The 25,152-nt window shown below is 32.0% G+C and overlaps 2 protein-coding genes across 6 annotated transcripts in view; both read left to right on the plus strand.

Annotated features, from left to right (window-relative positions):
* Positions 1 to 25,152, plus strand: part of Ten-a (Teneurin-a transmembrane protein) — a 1,091,387-nt gene that overhangs the window by 195,641 nt on the left and 870,594 nt on the right. The window lies entirely within an intron of this gene.
* On the plus strand, positions 720 to 4,039 carry LOC143192484 (uncharacterized). Of its 2 annotated transcripts, XM_076397862.1 has the most exons (4): positions 1,058 to 1,207; positions 1,492 to 1,762; positions 1,820 to 1,987; positions 2,090 to 4,039. In XM_076397862.1, exons 1-4 carry the CDS (start codon positions 1,151 to 1,153, stop codon positions 4,030 to 4,032), a joined length of 2,439 nt encoding a protein of 812 aa, XP_076253977.1. In that variant the 5' UTR covers positions 1,058 to 1,150; the 3' UTR covers positions 4,033 to 4,039. The 2 variants fall into 2 exon arrangements, with proteins under 2 accessions (XP_076253976.1, XP_076253977.1); XM_076397861.1 differs by having other exon boundaries at positions 720 to 1,207; positions 1,492 to 1,987.

Raw genomic sequence — 25,152 nt, forward strand, 5'->3', positions numbered from 1 at the left:
TTGCCCATAACACTTATTGGCCACAGATTGTTGAAGGTCTAAAAGATTAATAAAAAAGTTATTGTTGTATAATTAGTTATCTATATGTTATATAATATGACTAGTTCAGCACTCGTTACTGACTGCACTGTAATCTAAGGAGCCATCTATTTTGCTATCCATATAGCTATCTATATTGAGCTATCTATTTGAATGGTGTTATGAGAGAGATATCTAAAATATATATATATATATATATATATATATATATATATATATATATATATATATATCTTATATATAAAAATGAATCGCAAAATATGTTCCTAAGCGCATAACTCAACAACGCCTGGACCAATTTGGCCAAATCTTTTTTTTAAATGTTCGTTGAAGTTCAGGGATGGTTTTTACGGCGAAAAAAATTAGAATTATTGCTGGAAAAACCCTAAAAATAGCCCTTTTTGTTTGAATTTGTTTCGTGTATCAGTTGACAATTCATCTGTCATCTGTCAAAAGTCATCTGTAACAGACAACTTTTTTTTTTTAAATTTGATATGACTTGAACTCAAATCCTTTTAATCCGTACGAATTGTTTTATTTATTTAAAATTTTTTATTTGTTTAAAATTTAATTCAAATTTTAAATAAATAAAATAATTTGTACGGCTTAAAAGGATTTGAGTTCAAGTCATATCAAATTTAAAAAAAAAAGTTGTCTGTTACAGATGACTTTTGACAGATGACAGATGAATTGTCAAGTGATACACGAAACAAATTCGTATATCGTGTTTTGTGCAGAGTGTTTAGTTAGTTAGTGTTTGTTTAGTTCGTGATTAGTGAAAAAATAATTTATATTTGATTCGCGTGAAGCGCGAGCGCGACATTCAACTAATAATCGCGCAAGTTTGAATCCAGCTGCTTTCAGTTACGATGTGTCAATTGACTACAGTAACTACCAATGTGTTGTTATTGGTTCTATGAACTTGGTTTGCTCACACTGTAAGGCATTAAAATACAAAAACGAAGCCAATGGATTGTGTTGCGCAAATGGTAAAGTGAAATTGATACAATTGGATCCACCACCAGAACCATTGTACTCATTGGTTTCAGGAATAGGAACAGATTCTATACACTTTTTGACACATATTCAACAATATAACAATTGCTTTCAAATGACTTCATTTGGGGCAACAAATGCAGTTCGGGAAAATTTTATGCCAACTTTCAAGGTATGTATTATAGCAGTTACTCATAATTATTTTAGCGAACAAAATTTTCTGTCACCAAAGTTAAGATGTGTTACTAATCTTCAATTTCTTAATCATTACGAAATATATCACTTAGTCATCATATTATATGGTGATTCAGTTTCAGTGACACTTTTATTATATTTTATATTTGATAGATATTAGTTAAAACTAAATATATACTTTTTAAGATCAAATATTATTTAAGTTTGATCATTGACAATCCATTAATTTATACCACACCATAATATTTTTTTTATTTACAGATACAAGGGCAAATATATCACAGAGCAGGTTCACTGTTACCAGTGTCAGATAGCGACAACAAATTCCTGCAAATTTATTTTATGGGCAATTCACCACAAGAAATTGATCTGCGTTGTGCACATAACAATTTAGTAAAAAGGTCTATTGTAGAACAATTACAAACTTTATTTCATCAACACAATCAATTGATTATATTGTTTAAAACTGCCCTGGATCTGATGCCATCCGATAATCACAAAATTGTAATCAGAGCTGATAAAACACCTGCAGGTCAACATACAAGACGTTTTAATGCACCAACTATTGATGAAGTTGCTATCGTTGTAGTTGGAGAAAACTTGGAATCCCGTGATATTGTTTTACATCGTCGGAATTTTCAATTACAACCTATAAAGGAAACACACCGCTCATATGATGCACTGCAATATCCCATTATATTTTGGCAAGGTGAAGATGGCTACGATTTATCAATAAAAATGATAAATCCCATTACAGGTAACTAAAATATTAGTTTAGCTATGGCGATAATATCTCAGTCACTATATTATGTATTTTAATTTTATATTTGAATGTTATTAAAACAAAATCTGTTTACAGGTTCTGAAACCAACAAAAAAGTCAGTTCAATGAACTATTATTCATACCGCCTAATGATTCGGGAAAATGCAGATAATCGCATATTGAAATGTCGGCGATTATATCACAAATATGTTGATGACATGTATGTTAAAATTGAAACGGAGAGATTAACATTCATCAGGTTGAATCAAACCAAACTCCGATCTGAAGAGTATATTCACCTTCGAGATGCGATTAATACTGATGGAAATGCACAGAATGGCGGTCGGATGACTATTCTTCCAGCAACATACATCGGAAGCCCTCGGCATATGCACGAATATGCTCAAGATGCCATGTCGTATGTTCGTCATTATGGTACAGCAGATTTGTTCATCACATTTACATGCAATCCGCAATGGATAGAAATTAAGCAGGAGTTATTACCTGGGAAATCATCCATTGATCGTCATGATATTACAGCCAGAGTCTTTAGACAAAAGTTGAAATCTTTAATGAATTTCATCGTAAAACATAATGTGTTTGGTGAGACACGCTGCTGGATGTATTCTGTGGAGTGGCAGAAACGAGGATTGCCACATGCACACATTTTGATTTGGTTGGTTGAAAAGATAAGGCCAAATGAAGTTGATGCAGTGATATCAGCTGAAATCCCTAATGTACAAGTAGATCCTGGATTGCATGAGGTAGTTATCAAAAACATGATACATGGTCCCTGTGGAACTCTTAATCAAAATTCACCGTGTATGATGGATGGTAAATGTTCAAAACGATATCCACGGACATTAATATCGGAAACAATTACTGGTAATGACGGTTATCCATTGTATCGTCGCAGATCGACAGCAGACAATGGAAAATCAACAATTGTCAAATTAAATCAACAAGATATTGAAATAGATAATCGTTGGATTGTTCCATATTCACCCATTTTATCAAAGACATTCAAAGCACACATCAACGTTGAATCTTGCCATTCAGTGAAATCGATTAAATACATTTGCAAATATGTAAGCAAAGGGAGTGATATGGCTGTGATTGAAATTGGTGCAGAGAATTCTAATGATGAAGTTACCCAATACCAAATGGGCCGCTATGTCAGTAGTAATGAAGCAGTTTGGCGAATATTTTCTTTTCCTATTCATGAGAGACACCCTTCTGTTGTTCACTTAGCTGTGCATTTAGAAAATGGACAAAGAGTGTATTTTACAGCACAGAACGCAGTACAAAGAGCTGCTCAGCCACCATCTACTACATTAACCAGTTTTTTTGAGACATGCCGAAACGATGATTTCGCACAAACATTGCTATATTCTGAAATGCCAAAATATTATACCTGGAATCAATCCTCAAGGAGATTTATACGACGGAAACAAGGAAAACCAGTTCCAGGATATACAGATGTATATTCCACCGATGCGATTGGCCGGATTTATTCAGTACATCCAAGCAATGATGAATGTTTTTATTTACGACTGCTATTAGTCAATGTACGTGGCCCAACATCATTCCAACAGTTACGAACTGTTGATGGTGAATTGTGTGGATCCTACAGAGAAGCCTGTCAACGTTTGCAATTGCTTGAAAATGACGCTCATTGGGATCAAACTCTCAATGATGCTGTAATATCATCACACACTCATCAAATACGAACATTGTTTTCTATAATCATATCTACATGCTTCCCATCAAACCCAATTGATTTGTGGATGAAGTACAAAGATTATATGTGTGATGATATTTTGTATCAAATACGGAATAGAATGGGAAATCCAAATATACAAATCAGTGAAGAAATTTACAATGAAGCATTGATTTCAATTGAGGACATGTGCTTGATAATGTCAAACAAACTATTAATTCAATTAGGCCTGACCGCGCCCAATCGTCCAATGCATGACGCTTTTAACCAAGAGTTGCATCGAGAAAGACTGTATGATCTCAACGCTTTGAAAGAATAAATTCAAACAAATCTTCCACTGTTAAATGAACAACAGAAGTATGTATTTGAAACTCTTATGAAAGTAACAAATGATGAAACTGGAGGGATTTATTTCTTAGATGCACCTGGTGGTACAGGAAAAACTTTTTTTATTTCATTAATATTAGCAACAATTCGCTCACAAAATAAAATTGCACTTGCACTCGCTTCGTCGGGAATCGCAGCAACTTTGCTTGAAGGTGGTCGAACAGCCCATTCAGCACTAAAATTGCCATTAAATATGCAAAGCAATGAAACTCCAACCTGCAACGTTTCGAAGAACTCTGCAATGGCAAAGGTTTTGCAGCAATGTAAATTGATTGTTTGGGATGAATGCACGATGGCACATAAAAAATCTTTGGAGGCTTTAGACAGAACCTTAAAAGATCTACGTAGCAATAATAACCGATTTGGTGGTGCAATGATTTTATTAGCAGGAGATTTTCGTCAAACATTGCCAGTGATTCCACGATCAACGCCAGCTGATGAACTCAATGCATGTCTAAAGTCCTCCAATTTGTGGAAACATGTTAAAGTACTTCATTTAAGCAAGAATATGCGTGTCGAGTTGCAAAATGACCAATCTGGAAACATATTCTCTAAACAACTCATTGACATTGGTAATGGCAAATTTCCTATAGACATGTTGACGGCTTGCTTTTGCTATGACTATAAACAAGTCCCAGGGGCAATCATTAAGTGTTTGTGGTATTAATCTAGAAAACCCATGTTTCTCACATGGTCAATTGTATGTTGCCTGTTCCCGTGTTGGAAAACCATCAGATTTGTTTATCTATGCGCCAGGTAATCAAACAAAAAACATCGTATACCACAAAGCAATATAATGATAATAATAATAATAATTATGATTCACATGATTAACAATAAAGCGATTACTTACTTTTCAATCCTTATATATGTTTTATTTAATTATTTTTTATTCACAACGCCCTATCACCAGGGTGATGGTTCTGTTCAGGAGAATTTTTTAAAATACGTAGGCACAAAAACTGCCACATTACAAATCTTTTTGACAGGACGAAGTCTGTCGGGTCAGCTAGTATATATATATATATATATATATATTGGGATTATTTTTACAGGTTTTTTGTGTTTTTACCTTTTACCGTCGCTTTGTATCAACCAATTGCTTCAGAAGAAGATTCCACATACTCTAAAAACCAAAAAAAAATTTAATTAAAAAAACTTAATAAAAATATATACCTAATAATAATAATCATTCCAGAAGACATTCGGTCTTGCCCAGCCAGGTTATTGGCGTGACTGGGACAATTTTCCCGTTCGTGTTTAAACATCCGCTAGAAAATTTTTTGAATTATTTTTGAAAACATTTTGAATCATTTATACATCTTATAATTCTAGGGAAAAGATGTCAGTTTTCAGGAAGATAAAGTACTGCCTTATGGAGTTAAATAAATTTCTATAAACCATTTACTGATGGCAAGAATTCTCTTAAGATACTATATTAATATAGTTACTATTCATATTTAGTGCCTCTTGATATCTCAGTCTATTCACGCCTTTTCCACAAAAATTTTCATAGTAACTATGATAGTGTGTGTCGAAGAAGAAAATGTAATATTCAATACCAAAGTCGGCCACTTTTGAACGTAAACCTTGTTAATCCTAATACATAGATGGCGATACTAGAACTAAATCCATATGTTTTTAGTTAGACCTAACCCTCAAAAGATGCCTACATAAATTTGGCAGATGTCCGATCATTATTTTGTGAATTATAGCATTTTGAGTAAAGCAACTTTTGTTATTGTGAAAAACATGGATAAAAAATATCGCGTGCTGATAAAATATTGCTTTTTGAAGGGAAAAAATACAGATGAAGCAAAAACTTGGCTGGATGCCGATTTTCCGGGCACTGCCACAGGAAAATCAATCATCAAGGATAGGAATGCTAAGTTTAGAATTAAATAAGCACCGAAGACGATGAACGCAGTGGACGTCCAAAAGAGGTTGTTACCAACGAAAACATTTAAAAAATCCACAAAATGATTTTGAATAACTGTAAATTGAAGTTGGATGAATTAGAAGACACTGTAAAGATGCCAACTGAACGTGTACATCATATCATTCACGAATATTTGGGTATGAGAAATCTCTGTGCAAAGTGGGTGCCGCGCGAGCTCACTTTTGACCAAAAACAACGACGAGTTGATGATTCAGAACAGTGTTTGAAGATGATCAAGTATAATAAACCTGAGTTTTTGTATCCATTGATGAACACGATGAACTCGCTCCAAAGCGTGGGAAAGCGCAACAGTCGTCTGGCAAGGTTATGGCGTCTGTATTTTGGGATGCGCTTGGAATAATTTTTATTGACTACCTTGGAGAAATAAGGACCGTCAACAGCGACTATTACATAGAAACATTTGAAGAAACACAAAGTGCTGCTTCACTAAGACAATGCGCTGTATCATGAGTCAGTGAAAACGATAGCAAAAATCCATGAACTGCTTCTCCATCCACCGTATTCTCCAGACCTATCCCCCAGCGACTATTTCCTGTTCTCAGATCTCAAAAGGATTTTCGCTGGGAAGAAATTTTCGTCGAATGAAGAAGATATCGCTGAAACTGAGGCCTATTTTGAGGCAAACGTCGAATTTTACTACAAAAAAGGTATCGAAAAGTTGGAAGGTCGCTATAATCAGTGTATCACCCTTGAAGGAAATTATGTTCAATAGAAAAAACGATATTGTAGGCCGGGGACTTTTCAATTGACCTGTTACACTATTACAGTCTGATCTTTACTGTTTCTGAAGAATATACAAACATTTTCTCAAGGCTATTTATGAACCCTTTCAAGGTATAATTCTTCTATATGATATGATATGATAGTCAAAATTTCTGTGATACTAGAAATATAATCCGGCTAAAGTAAATTTGTGAAAACATCGTTTCGTAGTTTTTAAAAATTCTGAATTGTTTTTCAGTGTTATTAATGACAAAAATTTAATATGTCTTTGTTATTAAAATGTTAAGCCTAATATACTATTTTGATGAATATACTTTGTTTCATTTTCGTTTATTACGTATAATTTTACAAAATCGATAATGCCATTATTATATGTAAATTACTCCATGTTTATGATATAGGAAGTATAAACCATCATTTACTAATTGCCGTTATATCATTACATTTCTATTTGAATGGTTTCCATTATATTACATGGCGTTTTACCGTCAAAAATATATATTTAGTTGTTTGATGATGGAACAAATAAATATTCTGATATTACAGTCGTCGTTAGATCCGTATCGGCAATTAAGTATCTTGATTGCATGAATTATTTACATTATCATTTCAATCCATCGATGTGACCTTTTTACATGCGATGCTTTTTTTGTTATTCTCAATTTGAGCAAATTAATATATTACGATTGTTATGGTTTGTGACATGCAATTTGGTCAAAACTGGAGCAAGTTTTTTTATAGATGACAGTACCGATATAATGGTCTGATAAATCGTATCGTACTTGTTAACAAATCTCTTTTATAATGTTAAGTAAGATCACAAAAAAGGAAATATTCGGGTTGTCCATTTGTGGTTATGTTTGTATTGAGTTTTTTTATTATACAAGCTTCAAATATTTTTAAAAAATTGCTTGTTATTTTTTGCAATTTCATTTATACAAATGAAAATGTTTTTTGTATTAAATTCGGTTTAGGGTTCTTTTTACCCGGCGCATGTGGTGGTTTGTTGTTGGATTTTGAATTTTTTTTCTATGGAGAGTCATAAAATCACATAGAAACTCAATATGTTTAGAGTTTGAGATTATTGAAATTCGACTACATAACTTATGTTAATTGTAATATTAAACTAATACTTATATTCTAGTCATAGAACGAATATTTATTTTTAAATACGACAATTTTTTATTATAGTGTGGTTCAAAAAAATGCTTCTAATTATTGTTAAAATGTGACATTTTTCATAAATAATGACTATAATATTACTAAACTGTTAACGAAAACTCCAAAAATTATCGAATAAGTGAATATTAAAGAATCTTCACGAACATAAATATCCAATAGACTTTAAAATATTCAGTCTTTCATTGCTTTTTTTAATTCAACACAATAGATTTTAGTCATTTTGAAGAAATATTACAGCGTATTATTTTGAAAACGAAGCGAGTTTGTTTTGAGATTCTATATTTGGCACAAAGGAAGTATTCCGAAAAGACATAGACTGTCACTAGAACATTGTTAAATTGTGATTTTTGTGAAAAAACTAACATATTTTTCTTCTATTTTAGGTATTGTTGCGGTGAACTAACCATTCTACAAGAATTGACTGAACCTTCTAAAGGTAACGCAAGTAATTAAGTCCTTAGTAGGACCAACCTGATGTCTGTTAACTGACAATTAAAAAATACACAATGTTACATTATATATTATTCCCTTTTTTATGTATATATTTTATTGACTTTTATAGCACATAAGATCTAATATGTAATATATTTTTGTTTTAAAAATAATATGTAAAATGCATTATACAAACAAACCAAATGTGCTCTTTTGTACAGTAGATTAAGTACCATCTATTCGGTCACCAGTAGAATTAAATATTGGAGCTCATTTATTTTTTATGATATTTTAAAATCTTGTTTATACCAACCATAACTAAATGTTATTATGTAATTATAAATAAATAATATAAATTAAAAAAAAATTACTAACAATGGTTCTCATCCACATATTCGAGTGCGAATTTTGTCAGTCTGGATGGGATTTAGTGTTAACAACATTAATTTGAATCAGCCTGTTCGTATTTAAAAACCTACTAGAAAAGTTTGGCAATATTTTTGCTAACATTTTGTCATTTACATAACATAGAATTCCAGTGAAAATAAATCAATTTAAAAGAAGATAAAGTACCGCCTTACGGAGTTATAAAAAATATCGATATACTCGATTACTTATGGCTCTGTCAATACTTGTTAGTATTGACATTTAGTTCTCCTTGATTCCTGACTTTTTTATACTTTTTTTCACAACCATTTTAGCAATAACTATGACGGTGTGTGTGGAAAAAAAAAACATTACAATCAATAATAAAATCCGCCTCTTTTGAAAGTTTATTTTGCTAATTTTTCTGTATGACTCGGTGACTTGTAGACAGTCTGATATCTATAAACTAGACATATTTACGATAATTACTGCGATACTTTTTTTTTAGGCAAATTTTATATTCTTCTCGCCGAAATTGTACTATAAATGAAGTCCATCATTTGAGACGCTAAATTCAGTACAAAGTTCAGGAACAAATTCTGAAACCCACATTACAATTCTTCGGACATATCTGTCGAGCAAATACTGGGGAATGAATTCTTTACATAGATCTGTAGCAAAATCGACCTTTTGAGTGGAAGACCCAGCGAAGATCTTTAAGAAAAGACATCGATCAAGATCATAAAAAATGACCTAAAATTATAGGGGGAGGGAATAGCCCGACGTCAGAACAGCTGCCAGAGAAACTGATTGCCACTTGTAGCAAAATTTAGTAAAGTATGAATAATCTTAAATAAAGTATTGCTGTACCAACAACACTAGAGTGCTGGCTATGGCATAATAATGATGATGTTGGTTAAATTATTTGTGGCTATTTTAATTAACTTAAGGATAATATATACCTATATATCCTAGGAAAACATTAAAGCTGTGGGTAATTACCAGTTGTACTGGAAAGTTATTTTTCGAAACAAAAAACTACATAATTTTCAAGAAAATGGAAAAAATGTTTTATTCAAAGTATTGGCCATTTGATTCTATAGATTTTGCCCATCTTTCAGGCAATTTATGGATGCCACTTAATTGATGCGGCAGCCATCTTCCCATCTTTTGAATGTTCCCCATTGCCCATAATCTGTCGTTAATCGTTTCTTGTTCCACTTTTAAACTCATTGTTTGTCATTTGTTTTTGAGTTTGTGTTGGGTGTTCATCTAATAACTCTTACACTTTTGCATCTTCATAATTTCTACCAGAACGTTCTATCTCGAAGTTCTTGAACGAAATCACTACTTCTGAAATCATACCTCACATGTTTTTAAGGTTATGGTTTCTAGCAGAAAATCATGACTTTCAGCTCCTTTTTCCTTTTGATTAAATAATAGAAGTAATGTGTGCTGTAAATGTACGTTTTCAGTCACGAAACTTGACATTTCCAAGGAGCTATAGGTCTATGACAGTGTTATCTTCTCAAAAAACATGAACAGCTTTGGAGATTGATGTCATTAGAGTAAAATGACATGTGTTTCAAATTATAATATTGCATACTTAAGCGTAGCGACATTTGCTAGAAAAACCGTTAGTGAATGTTATTTTATAAGTTCAAATAATTGTTTCCCTTTCTGCGAATTTATTGAACGTATTATAAATTGTATAAAATATAATTTAAAAAAATTAATTACTTCTTGCTGTCAATAATATAAGCGTTAGATAAATTTTAATTAGTCTGAAATCAATTTCGCAGAGACAGAAATAAGAAATTTGGCCGACCCACTTTGCCAACCTAACTCATTAAATTTTAAAATGTGTCATCATATCGGAGACGGATCCATTTACCTTTTTTAATTTCCTGCAAACATTCGGAATTCTATTCGGAACAAAAGAATAAAAAGAGACAAAACGCTTATATCGTTTATGCCGGAGAAATTGACCGACACTTTTCATTTCCGTATTATTCTGCCGGTTCCCCTCCGTCTAATGCCACTTTCGAAAGTGGAACAGAATAAACTTTCAACAGCGCCAAGCAGGACAAAAACCATCGGCCGGCGTTTTGATAAATGAGCGCCGACCCTCAACAGTAAATTTCTTGCGGAATGATGGCCGATTATAAAGAATATTATCCCGTTCTTAATGGTCCTATTTTGGTTTGGTTATGACCCAATATTTTCCTGCCCCCGGCCACGGATATATTTTGTTCCAATAAATAAATAAATCGGTTCTTGGCCGTTAAGCCATAAAAATGAAAAATTTCTGTTTATATAATGTCGGTCGGGCGATAAATAAAAGCTGGGTGATGTTATGTTTTTGGATTAGAGTCACGCCGGAATGTTTGAAGATACACATTTCAAAGGCCGACGTAAAATCAGGAAATATAATTTAATTTATGATATAAAAATCCGGGTGACAGGCAGAGCTTTGATATAGAAATTATACAAATCCATAACAGCCGGCTTGGTGGCGCAGTGGTAAAGGCAATGGGATGGTCCTTCTACTGTTGCGATATCCGCGGTTTCGAATCCTGCTGGGGCAGGTCGTAAATTTATGTTTGTGATTGTTTAAAATTTCTGAATGTTCTAGGCAAGAGTGTAAAATCCGGCAAGGAAAATGATCCCAGTCACGCCAGTAACCAGGCTGGGTAAGACCGGATGTCTTCTGGGATGTTTTCTAAAGTAGGTCATTCGCCAGTCGGTAGGCTTAATGCTGACGACCGTGGTTCGAAGCCCACGTTAAACTTTACTTATTCATTTTTTAGGACCCAGAGAATAACTAACAAAAACAAATTATTCTAGAAGAAATATTATTGGTTTAAAGAAGTGTGATTAGAGTATCTTCAGAAGAGACATATATATATATATATATATATATATATATATATATATGTGTGTGTGTGTGGGTGTGTGTTTTGAATCATTTACTCAATCTCACCTTGTTCTCAACCTTATCCCTATCCCTAAAACATAGATTTGATTTAAACAGAAGTCTTACCAGACTTGTTTCAACAGATATATCCAAACCATTACGTTTCTAAGTTTGTTCTTCAACTTTAATTAACCTGAAGTATTCAATTTCAAATACCTCAAGATCTCAGACTATAACAGTGTCCAAATCTTGGAGCCATACAGATGGAAAGGTTAGGAAAGCATTTGAAAGAGCTAGATTTTAATCTAGATTATTTTATATTGCTGCATCTATCATATATATCATATATCATATATATCATATATATATTGGTATATAGAAATTAGAATATTCTGCAATCGAAAACTATTATTTAATAATGTTTAAGGAATAATTACAAATAAGTATTCTAAAATTTATTATTTTTTCGACACAAATCCATACTTTACAACAGCTATTACTTGAAAAACTAGATTCAAAAACAGACAATACGTATTAATATTGATAAAGAATATCCTAGAGAGTAATAAAATCGATTACCAGGATAAATAATTAATGTTAATAGAAATTATTTCGTTTTGAAATCATGAATAATAAAAGGAAACAGTGATTTTGCCCTAAAACTTATTAACTAACTTCGAATAAAAAGTTCTAATAACGAATAATTAAAACTTTTTAAATGGCATATTAATTGATTCAAACATTACCATCAATAGTATATTTTACTATATTAAGGCAGATATGTCTTTATACACAGATTTAGAAACTAGGAACGGTCTAGGGAGATATAGAGCACAAGTTAGTTTCAAACAACTATGTATTAATGATACACCCTCGGTCACTACCCCAAATTCAATTTACTGTAAAAAAAGTTACAGGAGCACTGAGAACATCAACTATGCTAATCCCACGCCTACGTCATGGAGCCTCCCCCATAACTATTTCATAAGATTAGGGAGTTTTCTCAATTTTATGACCGAAGTTTCCCAAAAAGTGTTCGTGTACACGTCCCGTCCTAACTAAAAGTTAAATTATTTAGTTCCAAATTATTTTGCGAAATTCGCACGTGAGCTAAGTTTTTGTTTGCAGTTCGGAAGTGGAAAGTGAACGGGGAAACGGTACTTAAATATCGGGGAAAACACAGCCCACGTGTCTGTATACCAGATGGAGTGAAAGCATTAGTTAGAGGATTTATTTTTTTAGAATTTTGCAGAATTTTTAAACCATACAGTTAATTATGAGATAGAAGGGTCACTATTTATATTTCGGGAATTGGCAACACTGTTGTCATGTGAGTCCATCTGACGAAATACGTACTCAGAACATTTTGTCGCACGGACGCTATTTGTTTATTGTATATTTCGTTGAAAGTGGATTATCGCAACAAGAGTGCATCAATCAACTTAATTTAAAAGTTTTAGCGATGAGGCTCCATCAAAAACCACTGGGGGGGCAAGGGCACTTTTTCATAGGAGGAGGGTCAAACGTCAACCCGTACTGGGCGTGGCGCACCCTGCCTGGTGTTTAGTTGCGCACTGGCACCAGCTAAATAAGCACTGGCGACCTACTAAGGGCGGAATAACCCAATTGAACGCGTACCAGGAGTAAATGCTTGGTACCATAGGCCGGGTGAGATCTCGCACTCAGTGGGATCGCACCGAATACGCTAGGGGAACTCTAGATTGAAAATGATATTAATATGGGAAACAGATTATTTTGTTAACAAGAAATGAGATTACTTGGGAAGAATGAGATATATAGATTCGATGGAGGAGATTGATTAAAAAAAGGTATTGCTCTTTGGGTGCTTGTAGCATTGACTATATCGCCTACTTTGATATATAAATTATTCAAAATGTTTTAATACATTTTGACAATGGCTTCCGATCTAGACATTCTATTAGACATTAGAAACTATGATCTTCAAGTTGTATACAGATATTAAAGTTTAAACATATTTTTTAATTGAAAATAAATGGAAATATACAACTTATGATATTATTCCAACTGAACTTAGAACTATTTCGGTATTATTGTTCAAGCATAACCCTACTTTCTAGTAATTTCAGTATCTTGAATGGAATATTACTCCAAATATTGAATTAACTTAATTAATATTCATTATTTTTACCATTTCTATTAAATACATAACAAAAAACATCATAAACAGATTGGAGAACACTATTTTTTAAGAATTACTATTATAAATAATAAACCTAACTTAAAAGATATCTGTTACTGTTAATAAGTTATGTATTGTTATGTAACTAAATGAACTTATATCTAATTTTCATAGCATGTAATATTGAAAATTAATATTTTTGTAATGTAAAGTTTCTTAATTTTGAAGTACATTTCATGAGTTAATATTCCTCTTTTCATCACAATTAATATAAAACATTAATTAAGACCTTCTAATATAGACAAAACTGTTAAAATGATTTAAAATTTCATTTGTTGCAGTAGTAACGTGAAGAGTTAAGTACCTGGTACTCTGACCATCATTACACTCAGCTAGAGTATGTTCCATGATCCCAATGCAATCCCAATACCTGAATGTCAATTCGTATGACAATTTTTGACATATTCTTTCGAGTAGTCTCGACATACAAGTTGTTATTATAGATATTTTGTTCGGTTTTCATTAAACTTTCAATTATTCGTGTTGCTAAAGAGTTTTTGCCCTTTTTTTTGGTGGGTAGAGACTGTAGAAAATATGCGAGTGCAGTGAGATATCATACCTCCTATTCTCCTGATTTTGCACTCTTTGATATCCATCTTAAATGAACGCATTTTGGGCAAGTTTTTGCGTTCAATGAAGAAGCTAAAACGGCAATTGATGATATTTTGTGTATGTGTTACATTTTAGCGTATGTCAATGAAGATTATATGGAAAAATTTAATTGAAAAATGCAGTTTTTCATTGTCAGGCCAAGAACTGCTGAGCTTACCCTCATATATTAAGGCCACTAGAAGTAGTTCTAATCAATTACTGCAAAAATGGAAAAAAATATATAACATATTCTTTTTGGTGGTATTTAATTCCTTTTATGCGCTTGTTAGTCGCGGCTCCCGTTAATTTAACCAATTGAAACTTCATGTTTCATCGATTTTTAATGCGAATTACTAGTTTTACCTCTGCCGGCAAAAATCCCGACTCGGCTATAATTAAGCCCTCATCTGAAATTCCCTAAGGACTCTCTGCCCTTCAATTTTATTCCAGCTTTTTTTTCAATCAATGTTTACTAATGAGTCGAAGTCGATTCATTTATATGCAAAATTGGCCGGGATTTTTTGACATTTCCTTTTTGATATATTATATGACATTAATTAAACTGCTTTAATCTAATATTAATTTAATCTCTTGGCAGTAAGGCATTTATACTTAAACGGAACTATGTCCATTATTAGTAATTTATTGTACAAAAAAATTATATAATTTTTCCCAATAGAAGGCATCAATTACCAATAACTAGAAGAAACATATCGGAACAACTATGTTAGAGGTTTGAAATAAGTTATATTTCGAGCCTTAGTTAGTGTAAAAAACATTTCGTCATCACTACATAGTATAAAACAAAGTCGCCTTTTCTGTCCCTATATCCCTATGTGCCCTTAAATCTTTAAAACTACGCAACGGATTTTGATGGGGTTTTTTTCAATAGATAGAGTGATTCAAGAGGAAGGTTTATATGTATAATACATGCATAATATACTAAGGCAACATTGCTAATTTTAGAGGTTTCTAACGTGATGTCGTAAATTAACCTATTTTTTTAGGCTTATTTAGCAATTAGCAAAAACGCTGCGTAACCCTACGAGTTAGATCAAATTAATGTATTACAGTATTGTACACCATAAAAAGGTCTACAAAAAAGTCCGCGATGGTATATGTTTATATTTTAGGGATAACCCACATTAACCATTTTTATTGTTTACTTTTTACGTGAGAAAATGGCTTATTTATGAAACTATTTTAAGCAATACGGCATTAATCCTTATCGAATTAAGTACCTTAAATACAGTGTGCAATTAATATAGATCAATATGGTTCCTTACAGCATGTAAATTAAACAAATATTTTCGGAGATATTACAAATTTAAAATTTGCGTTTAAAAATGTGTAATGTAATAAAAATTGTATGAATTTAGATATTCCAAAGATAGCAGGAAATCTTCATAGTAAGTATAGGGGAAGAGGAATTGTTTTACTCCAAATTTAATGCGTGCAGGCCAAGGGCAGTAATGAATGAACCAAAAATACTGGATCGATTTTAATCATGTTTTCATTGAGTGACATAGGCATATATATTTTATGCCCGTGTAAAGTCGGAGCGGGCCGCTGTGTTTTTATATACAACGTTCATATTTTTTCTGTAATGTATTTAATTTAGTATCAGCATTGCACCCTTGCGAAGCCGGGGCGGGTCGCTAGTATATTATATAATTATAGAAATACATTATATAAAGATAATTCAGTTTTTCCCTAAGGGATGGGTTTGTAGGAACATAGCTCCAGTAAAACTATTTATCACTTTAGGGTCGAAATTCGACCACAATTTATAAATCTAATCATGTTTCTATTATAACAGATTAAAGAAACTGACTTAAAAATGACATTTTGATTTTACTAACACCTGTTCTGGCAATATTTTCAATATAACATCAGAAATATATTTGATATACAACTCAGGTCAATAAAATAAATAACTATAATAAATGGTAAAAGGTTCAAAGAATAAATTGTCATATAATTACATACTTTATTGCATTAATTGTTAAACGTTTTAATGTTTATCGAAGCTTTAAAAAAATTACAAAATTACATATCTTCCATCTAGGCAAATTATGTAGTTAATTTTGCTACTTTTCATTACTTCATTTGTGTAATAATATAATTATAATCTTTTATAAACGTTTTTCGCCTAAAATATATATTTAAAAACAATAAATTTAATAAAAAACCAGGCTTATTTGACAAGAGAATAATTTACTTACATATTTAAATAAATTTCATCGTTCATTACTTATTTATTCGACTATTCACTCTTTAATAGAGTAGGTGTCCACTATCTTTATTTATTTCAAACTATCATTTTATTATGTAATTTTCTGGAATCTTACTATTCCTGATACTTTGTCTATAATCTGTATATGGTTTCCATAAACCTATTGCTATCTATTTTGCCTTGTGTGCAACATCAGTACCAAAAAGTCATCAACAAATGAAAAAAATGAAAATTTAGAATATTAATTTTAGCTTTTGATGCACAAATTAATGTAACAATTACTTACAATATTTGTATACGGTTTTGTTAGGAAATGTATTTACTAATGAAACCGTTTATCAAATTAAATGAAATATTTCAAATTAAAAATGGATTGATTGAAATTTATAATATGGAAAACCTGTTTGCGAAAATCAAAATAGCTTGCAAACAGAGCTTAGATGATTCTTGTTTTTTAAAATGTTGTAAATCTATACTAGAATTTTCGGATATATAATTGTTGCGACGCAAATTTATTATGAATAGTTGGGACAGCCCTGTAAAATGAAACTTAAGCTAATTGTAGAATTCTTTGGGTTCTATTGTTAGAGGGTCAAATTTATTAGACGTTTTAAATGAAGTTTTTAATAATTATGACCTGATAAAAAACATAACGTTCGGAGTATATTGAACGTTTGGTAAATATAGACAAGCAAAAAGATACCAAATAAAGAGAACAGACGTGTTCAACAAGGATGATTCCCATCAGCTCGTTGTCGACTGTTCAGGTACCGAGGTTAGACGAAACGTGTCGGATGTTAGACCTCGTAGAGGACTCTTTATGGTGCCTAACCATAAATATATCAAGAAGACACGAAATCGTGGAATTTTTGGAAATTCCTTAATAGTCCGAAACGCACATGTTTTATCAGCGTGAGAAGTTCCTAGCTGGAAGAGTGTTTCCCACACATATATTCTCAGTGAATTGGGGTACCGAGAAGGGTTTCTTGAACCAGCCTTGTCCACCACCACCAAGAACCCGAGGGTGGAGCTTCGGCGATAAAATACTGTGCATTCACAACGAGAAAACGACAGTAATTTGCATGAACACCGAGGAAAAGATTGTTATTGAAAATGAGAAGAATACAGTATTACTGGGAGAAAATGTTGAATTGTTTGAAGAAGAAACTATTGAACTGAATGAGCATAAATTGAAGTATTATTGAAAGCATAGAATTCCTGTCTATATACACCTTTCCTTAATAGTAAGTACATGCGATTTGAATCGTAATCCTTTTCCAATGACGCATTAAGTAATATCTTTTAAATCTATATATGTGTATTCTTTATTATCAATTAAACAACTGGTCTTTGGGTATTAATTTACTGAAGGAAGAGAGAAAATAAATTGTATTTAATTTACAACGTTGTCTTCTCTCCCGCAACTCAACAATAATATATACCTTCCGATAAAAAGGGCACACTAACTTGGTATCCATACAAATCAAGCAAAGTGTAACTATATATGATCATACTTTTCTTAATCGTTCAATCGTCAACTACCATAACCCTTTAATAGTTCCAAAAATATGGGAATACACATAAGTGATACAATAACTTAAAAAACACTGCTTGTAATTAAATAAAATTTGTTAACAATATTTTAATTCACCTACTTTCCTTGTTAATATCATTTCGAATGCAAAACTTAAAGATTTGTCTGTCTGATTTAAATTTGTTCTGTCGACATTTGGCGGTACAGCGCTGCCAAGTTTACGTCATAACATAAAATTATACATCAGTAGTCGATCTACGTATAACGAAAATGGTGAAAAATCTACTGTGTTAGAACTGGAGCTGGCAACGGGCAGTGGGTGGTCCAGGTCCAATGAAAACAGAGCAAAGCCTACATTAATTTATTTATAGAAAGACAATAGCATACCAAATAAAGATGTTAGTTTATATAATTTCATTGCTCTAAAATTAATAAGGCAAGATGCGATGCTTGAAGTAAATTCTACGTGATAATTTTCCAAAATCGGCATTATTCAGTAACAACTCAAAATAAATGAATGAAGAATCAAAAACTTCCTTGCAAACTTTTGTGGTGTTAATTAATCTTCTAGACTTACAAAATTATCCGATGGCTAAAATATAAACAAAAATCAAACATTGAAACAAATATTATCATCACTAGTCATTTGACAAATGCTCCATGTTTTAAGCGAAAGGGTTAGATGCTTTTTCTCAAATTTTCGGTTGTATAATATTATTAAATCAAAAAAAGGAACATTATATTTTAATGGGAAGGGAAATAATGTAAAGGGAATTTGCTGAAGAGGGTTTAAGGTCAAATTTGATTAAAACAATTTGAATATTTTGGATGTTTCCATCAAAGAAAATATATTTTTGGAGACTTATAGGGAAAAATTGACTGAAATACTTGACGAAGTTTATATAAATATTTCGGCCTCGACCGCATAAACGTTAATTTAATTTGCATAAATTTAAGGTATATTAATTTTATATCTTAATGAAATTGTTCTTGAAAAATACTTGAAAGTTTAACAGAACACTGTTTCAAATTCGACACAAATTAGTTGACAGTAACTTTTAGTACTACATTATAAAGGGTTTATTTTTAATATATTAAATGGCTTTGCGAGATTTTTTGTCTTCCTTTGGCATAATAAATCATAATAAATAAATAAATAAAACCGTTTATACGGAAGAAAATGCTGCTATATTAGTATACAATATATTTTTATTTACAATCAAACTACCAAAAAAATCATAAAACTATATATGATACATTTAAATCTAGTAAGCATAACTTGGGTACATTTTTGTCAAGGTCGCGGCCAGGACGACCGAGCCAGAAGTTTAAAAATTAGTTGAATGAAATTAGTAGAACCAAAAATAGTAACTAAAAGTACACGACTGAAACAGTTGATAGTAAAAAGTAGTTAATTACTAAACAGTCGATAGTCGATTTCAGTCGATAGTTCCCAACACTAGTTATGACGTAAAATGCTGGCAGAGGAATGTTTATACGTATAATATAATTTACTAATATGTATTAGCAGAAAATCCAGAATAATAAAAATGGTCTGTGATCTCTTTAGAGGGTATTTAGATTATTTCAAAAGCAGCTTTAAAAACATGAACATTAATCAATCAACTTTAAGAATTTTAATTAATATGGTACTAATTTAGCAGCTAAGAAAAGCTGATCTTTTTTAAGACCTGATAGTAATTGATATGGTTCTGGAGAGATAGTATATCATTGAACTAGACGTAATTGAAATAATTATTAAGATTTTTCTGTAAAATTTAGTTTCCTGAACTTCTAATCTATTTTAGGTTTATTTAGTATAATTATTTTGTGCATCAAAGTTTAAAATTAATGATCTGAATAATTTTAACAATTATAAAATAACGTCATATTTTCCAAAGATACAAGACAAAACGAAAAGCAGTAAATTAACGAAAGCCATAGAAGACATGAGGTTTAAAAACGTGCTTACCTACAAAGAAGATATACCAGAATATTACATAAAATAATTGTTTGAAATAAAAATAATTACTGACAGGAAAAGAGGTAATAATAAAATAAGACAGTTACTATTATATCTAAAAATTTAATGGAAAAAAATGTTACATTATCAGATAAGCTGATATACATTGTTTTTTAGTAAAACGTAATGTCCAAAGTAATGCAAATATTTAGAAACTAACTGTATAATTTGCATATATGGAACATATTAAACAAGTAGAAGATATTAGGAATAATTCCCTGTAATTTAACAAATATTTTAAACAAAACAAAAACAAAAAAAAATTTTAGTAATTTAATTTGTTTAACAACGAATGCAATAAAATATGTGATAAAATATGCAACTTTAATATCTTATTTTATTAGGCCTATAAATTAGTTTGAAAATATTTTTAACAGATAACGTGTAATGTGTAGACTATGTATTAAATGTGATCGGGTACACCTGTAGTCATAGTCCACAGTACATATAGTCCCAGTGGCAGTTTTCACATTTCAGCATTCATTTCATTACTTCATCGAAACAAAAAGTAATTTCGGTGCGTTGATATTGAAAATGTCGATTTTAACATGTGATTGTGATACAGAAGACAAAGAGCATTCTGGAAAGCCAGAACAATTTAAATGCGACGGTTTGACTAGTTTTGAGCGATATATGAATAACAATGTTATTCTTCAGTGTGAAACCACTCGACCACATGTTGCAAAACCGATGAAAATATTCCTGCAGACATGAAAATGGGAAGTCTTTCGTTACCTGCCCCATTCTCCAGACCTTGATCCTTCTGACTACTGCTGGTCATGACATACGATTCGTGATATGTCTGAGCTGCACTTCACTTAGGAAGGTACAATCAATGAACCTTGAAAAAATATGCTTATTTACTTTATAACCTAAGCTTTTAAAAGGCTACAATTCCTTTAAAGATTGTAAATACATTCCAAATTTCAAGTAATCGTTATTATTGTAATATGCATGCTAAAGTCATAGAATAATTTCAAAAATATTATGTTACTAAAACTTTAGCGCGTTTTATGACTAACTGATAGAGTATTGTTTTCCAATATTAGATTATTTTACACACTTCAGAGTAGCAAGCTATTATTAAATTATAACATCACAATAAAAAGTAGAATGTAATATTTACATTATAAATTATTATATTCTTACTAGATTTTATTATGTGTTATATCACTGAAAACTAATGGAATGTTCTGACTGGAATAAAACAAAGAACGACGGCAGTAAAAAGTTTATAAACCCGTCTAATGAATAATAAAATTCAACTGTTCCTGCGCGAGATCAAAATATTTTCCCGGTGTTATTGGAAATTTTCTATATGCGCTGAAATATTGATACGTTATATTGCACGTGACTTTTGCAATTTTAAAGCCGATGCTGGTTAAATAAGATTCTGTTACGGCAAACATGCCCGTATTTATGAACCATTGTAGGAAACGCTTTCGGTTAACAAGATGGCCTCCGTTTTGGGAGAGTCGGTATAACCAGGTCGTATTTAATGCTCTTTCGGGGCGGCAATATTAATATATTTGAATGGTTCTTGGGCAGCTAGTTTCATGGAAGTTTAGTTTTATTAAAATGACGTAAGTTTATGTCTGTCTATTCTCATTGTCAGTTTGTTTATCAGAAATAATTTAATTATAATGTTAGTTTAATTATAATATCAGTGGAATTGAAAATATTTATAATACACTAGATGACTCAGTGAACTTCGCACAGCCCGCATCTACCTTGCAAATTTTTTCCGACAATGACGGGTTTAATGACGCCATTATGACGTCAGTTGGCATTCGATCCAATGCCATTTTCATTGTTTTAGAGAGGAAGCTTTAGAACCCCTTGGAGAATAGTTTTATATATCCCTACTTGTTCGTAAACAAAATTAGCCAAACCGGTCTAGCTAGCGGGAATAACCAACAGCAATTCATATTTACCAATTTTCCTAACAGATGTCACTTAAGCATAAGTCTGCAATGTCATTATTTGTCACACATTTGCTATATTATTCTACTGAGATCAAGCTTCAAAGCTATACATGTTATATTTTGCGAAAGTAATATACCTATTTGAAAAAGTCAAGTTTAATGCCCAAATACGTGTATTTGCATTATATTTTCTTAGTTAATCAAAAGAAAGAAGTTGCCGAAAGTCATCTTTTACTCTTAGAAACTTAGTGTGAGTATGCACCAATTTTAAAAACATTTGAGGTTTGGTTTCAAATATTCAGAGTTGGCGATTTCGATGTACAAGACAAATAACATTGTGGTAAACCAAGTTCAAAGATCAGAAACTGCAAGATTTGCTGGATGAGGACAGAACCCAAACTCAAACCCAATTAGCAGAAGCATTAAGTGAGGCTCTAGAAACGTTCAGAGACTGATTGCATGCCGTGAGGAAAATACAAAAAATGGGAAGATGTGTACCACATCAAGTAAATGACATACATGTGGATAATCGAACAATTATCTGTGCTATGAGATGCTGCTTAAAAGGAATGATCCAAAATCATCTATGCATCGAGCGAAAGATGTTAGGTGGATTTGTCTTCAAAACCATAGGCGCAAAAACTCATGGCTTTCACCGCGCAGTCGGCCGATCGAATCCAAGGCCAATTCGTTTTGGTCGTAAGACAGTGATCGATGTTTGATGAAACCAGAGTGGTGTGGTGTATCATGAACTGTCTAAAAGTGATGAAACAGTTAATAGTGATCGCCACCGATAACAAAGAGTCAAATTGAACCATGTATTGATGGAAAAACGTCCAGAATCGGCTCGAAGACACGATATAGTGATTTCACAGAATGACAAAGCGCCGTCTCATAAAGCAAAACCGGTGAAGGAAGCGTAGAAAGAACTTGGATGGAACATATTATGCCACCCGCCATACTCTCCAGACCTTGCCACGTCCGACTATCAACTTTTCGCATCAGCGGGACTCGCACTAGCAGAGCAGCACTTAACCAATTTCGAAGAAGTTAGAAAATGGTTCATTGAATTGTTTTGCTTAAAGGACAAACCGTTTTTTCCGGATGGTATTCTTAAATTGCCAGAAAGACAATGAAAATGAAATGGTAAAAATCTTAAATAAATAAAATTTTCGATTTTCTTGAAAATTATGTAGTTTTTTTTCGAAAAGAAGGGTAATGACACTTCGATACACCTGGCAGATCATAATTGCAATGATGGATAACTTTTAAAACCTATTCTATATGTAATGTATTCACTGTTTCTTAAAAATTATATTATTTTTATTTACAAACGATAACGATCATTATCTGAATACAACTCGACAAAAAGTTCAAACTGAGATAGACCAGATAATATATCAACAGCAAAACATTGACAATATTACTCAATTTATATTATTCAATATACAATTGAAATTAATTTATCTATCGGTATCAATTATATAACGTGCGGCAAAAGTATCACTACCATTGACGCAATTTTGGCTGAGTGGCAATAACGGAACGATTATTTTCAATGAATATTGTCACTATTTCTGCTCGTTTTTGTGGCGTATATTAATCCGATATAAAATTTGGATGTCTACAAAACACAATGGTTAAAACGAAACTGAGCTAAACTCTACATAACCAAGACGGCGCGCAATCAAAATTGTAACGGGACTTTTTCCCCATCTTATATATGAGCGAGGATCTCTCTCTCAAATCAGGCATCCCGTTTGTGAAAAAATTCATAAACATGCTCAGTGTGAGGTTCTCCATAGGAACCTTAGAACGCGACAACCCCTTGATAAAATCCCTACCCTTCCACTAACCCCGGTAGTAAACAAACTACGACAGTCCCAGTCGTAAACCAGGGTCTCTGTCGCGCACAAAATAACCATTCCCCGAATCTGAAGCGACATCAGCCAAAGACCATTTGGTTCTAGCTGATCAATCTAGTAAGTAAAAAAAGTAATGTTGTGACATTACACATTTATGGAGCTCGATTACTTGCCAGATTTATATAAAGGAAATAGACGGCGGTAATTAAACCAAGAAAATAAAGGTATTATACATTAGTAATTTAGAGAAAGAAACAAAATAATATTTATGTTAGAGCATGACTTGATATTTTAGTTCATTTAAGTGCTTTAAGGGTTAATCTCTTCAGTCAATCGTTGTACTATATACTAAATCATATACTATACTAAAAAGTATATTTTTCAACATTCATAAATTTCATAATATAATTTTAAGTTTGTAAGTTTTATGTTAAACAATAAAAATATATTTGATATTAAATCTAACATATAAATATTATTTAGACCTATATTTTTAGAGTATACTATTAAAAATTTATAATGGTTATCCAATAATAATATTTCATTTTGCACCATTTAATTTATGGTGCTATTTATAGAACAATAGGGCTAATATTCTGAGTGTGAGAGGCTGTAAAGCAAAGTCAGACGGCATATGTAATCAAGCGTGTGTTCTACTGATTTAGAGGTTTTCAGGACCCTTTGATGCCCATATCGACTTATTCAGCGATACCATCTAATGTATGGCCCGACGCGATGACAAAAAAGTTAATGCATCGGGCGTGTTCCATATAAACCAAGTAACGTTAGTCAAAAAACTTTTATTATATAATTATTTTTAGCATAGTAAATTTACTGACTATCAAAAATTAATGCTAGACTCTCTCTATAAAATAAGTAAAACTATGTATATAATATAATCAAGCACCTGAATTATGTTCCACATTTATTTTTATCTCGGCTGGAGTTCCACAAGGTAACGTCTTAGGACCTCTCCTGTATCTACTCTACACTGCTGATATTCCAACAACAAAAGAAACACTACTTGGAAGATTTGTTGATGACACAATTATTATGGGAAAGGACATATCTCTGCCT

Source organism: Rhynchophorus ferrugineus, unplaced genomic scaffold (assembly GCF_030347505.1).
Source record: "Rhynchophorus ferrugineus isolate W39M unplaced genomic scaffold, kcgeb_rfMv2 rfM3, whole genome shotgun sequence".
NCBI lineage: Eukaryota > Metazoa > Arthropoda > Insecta > Coleoptera > Curculionidae > Rhynchophorus > Rhynchophorus ferrugineus.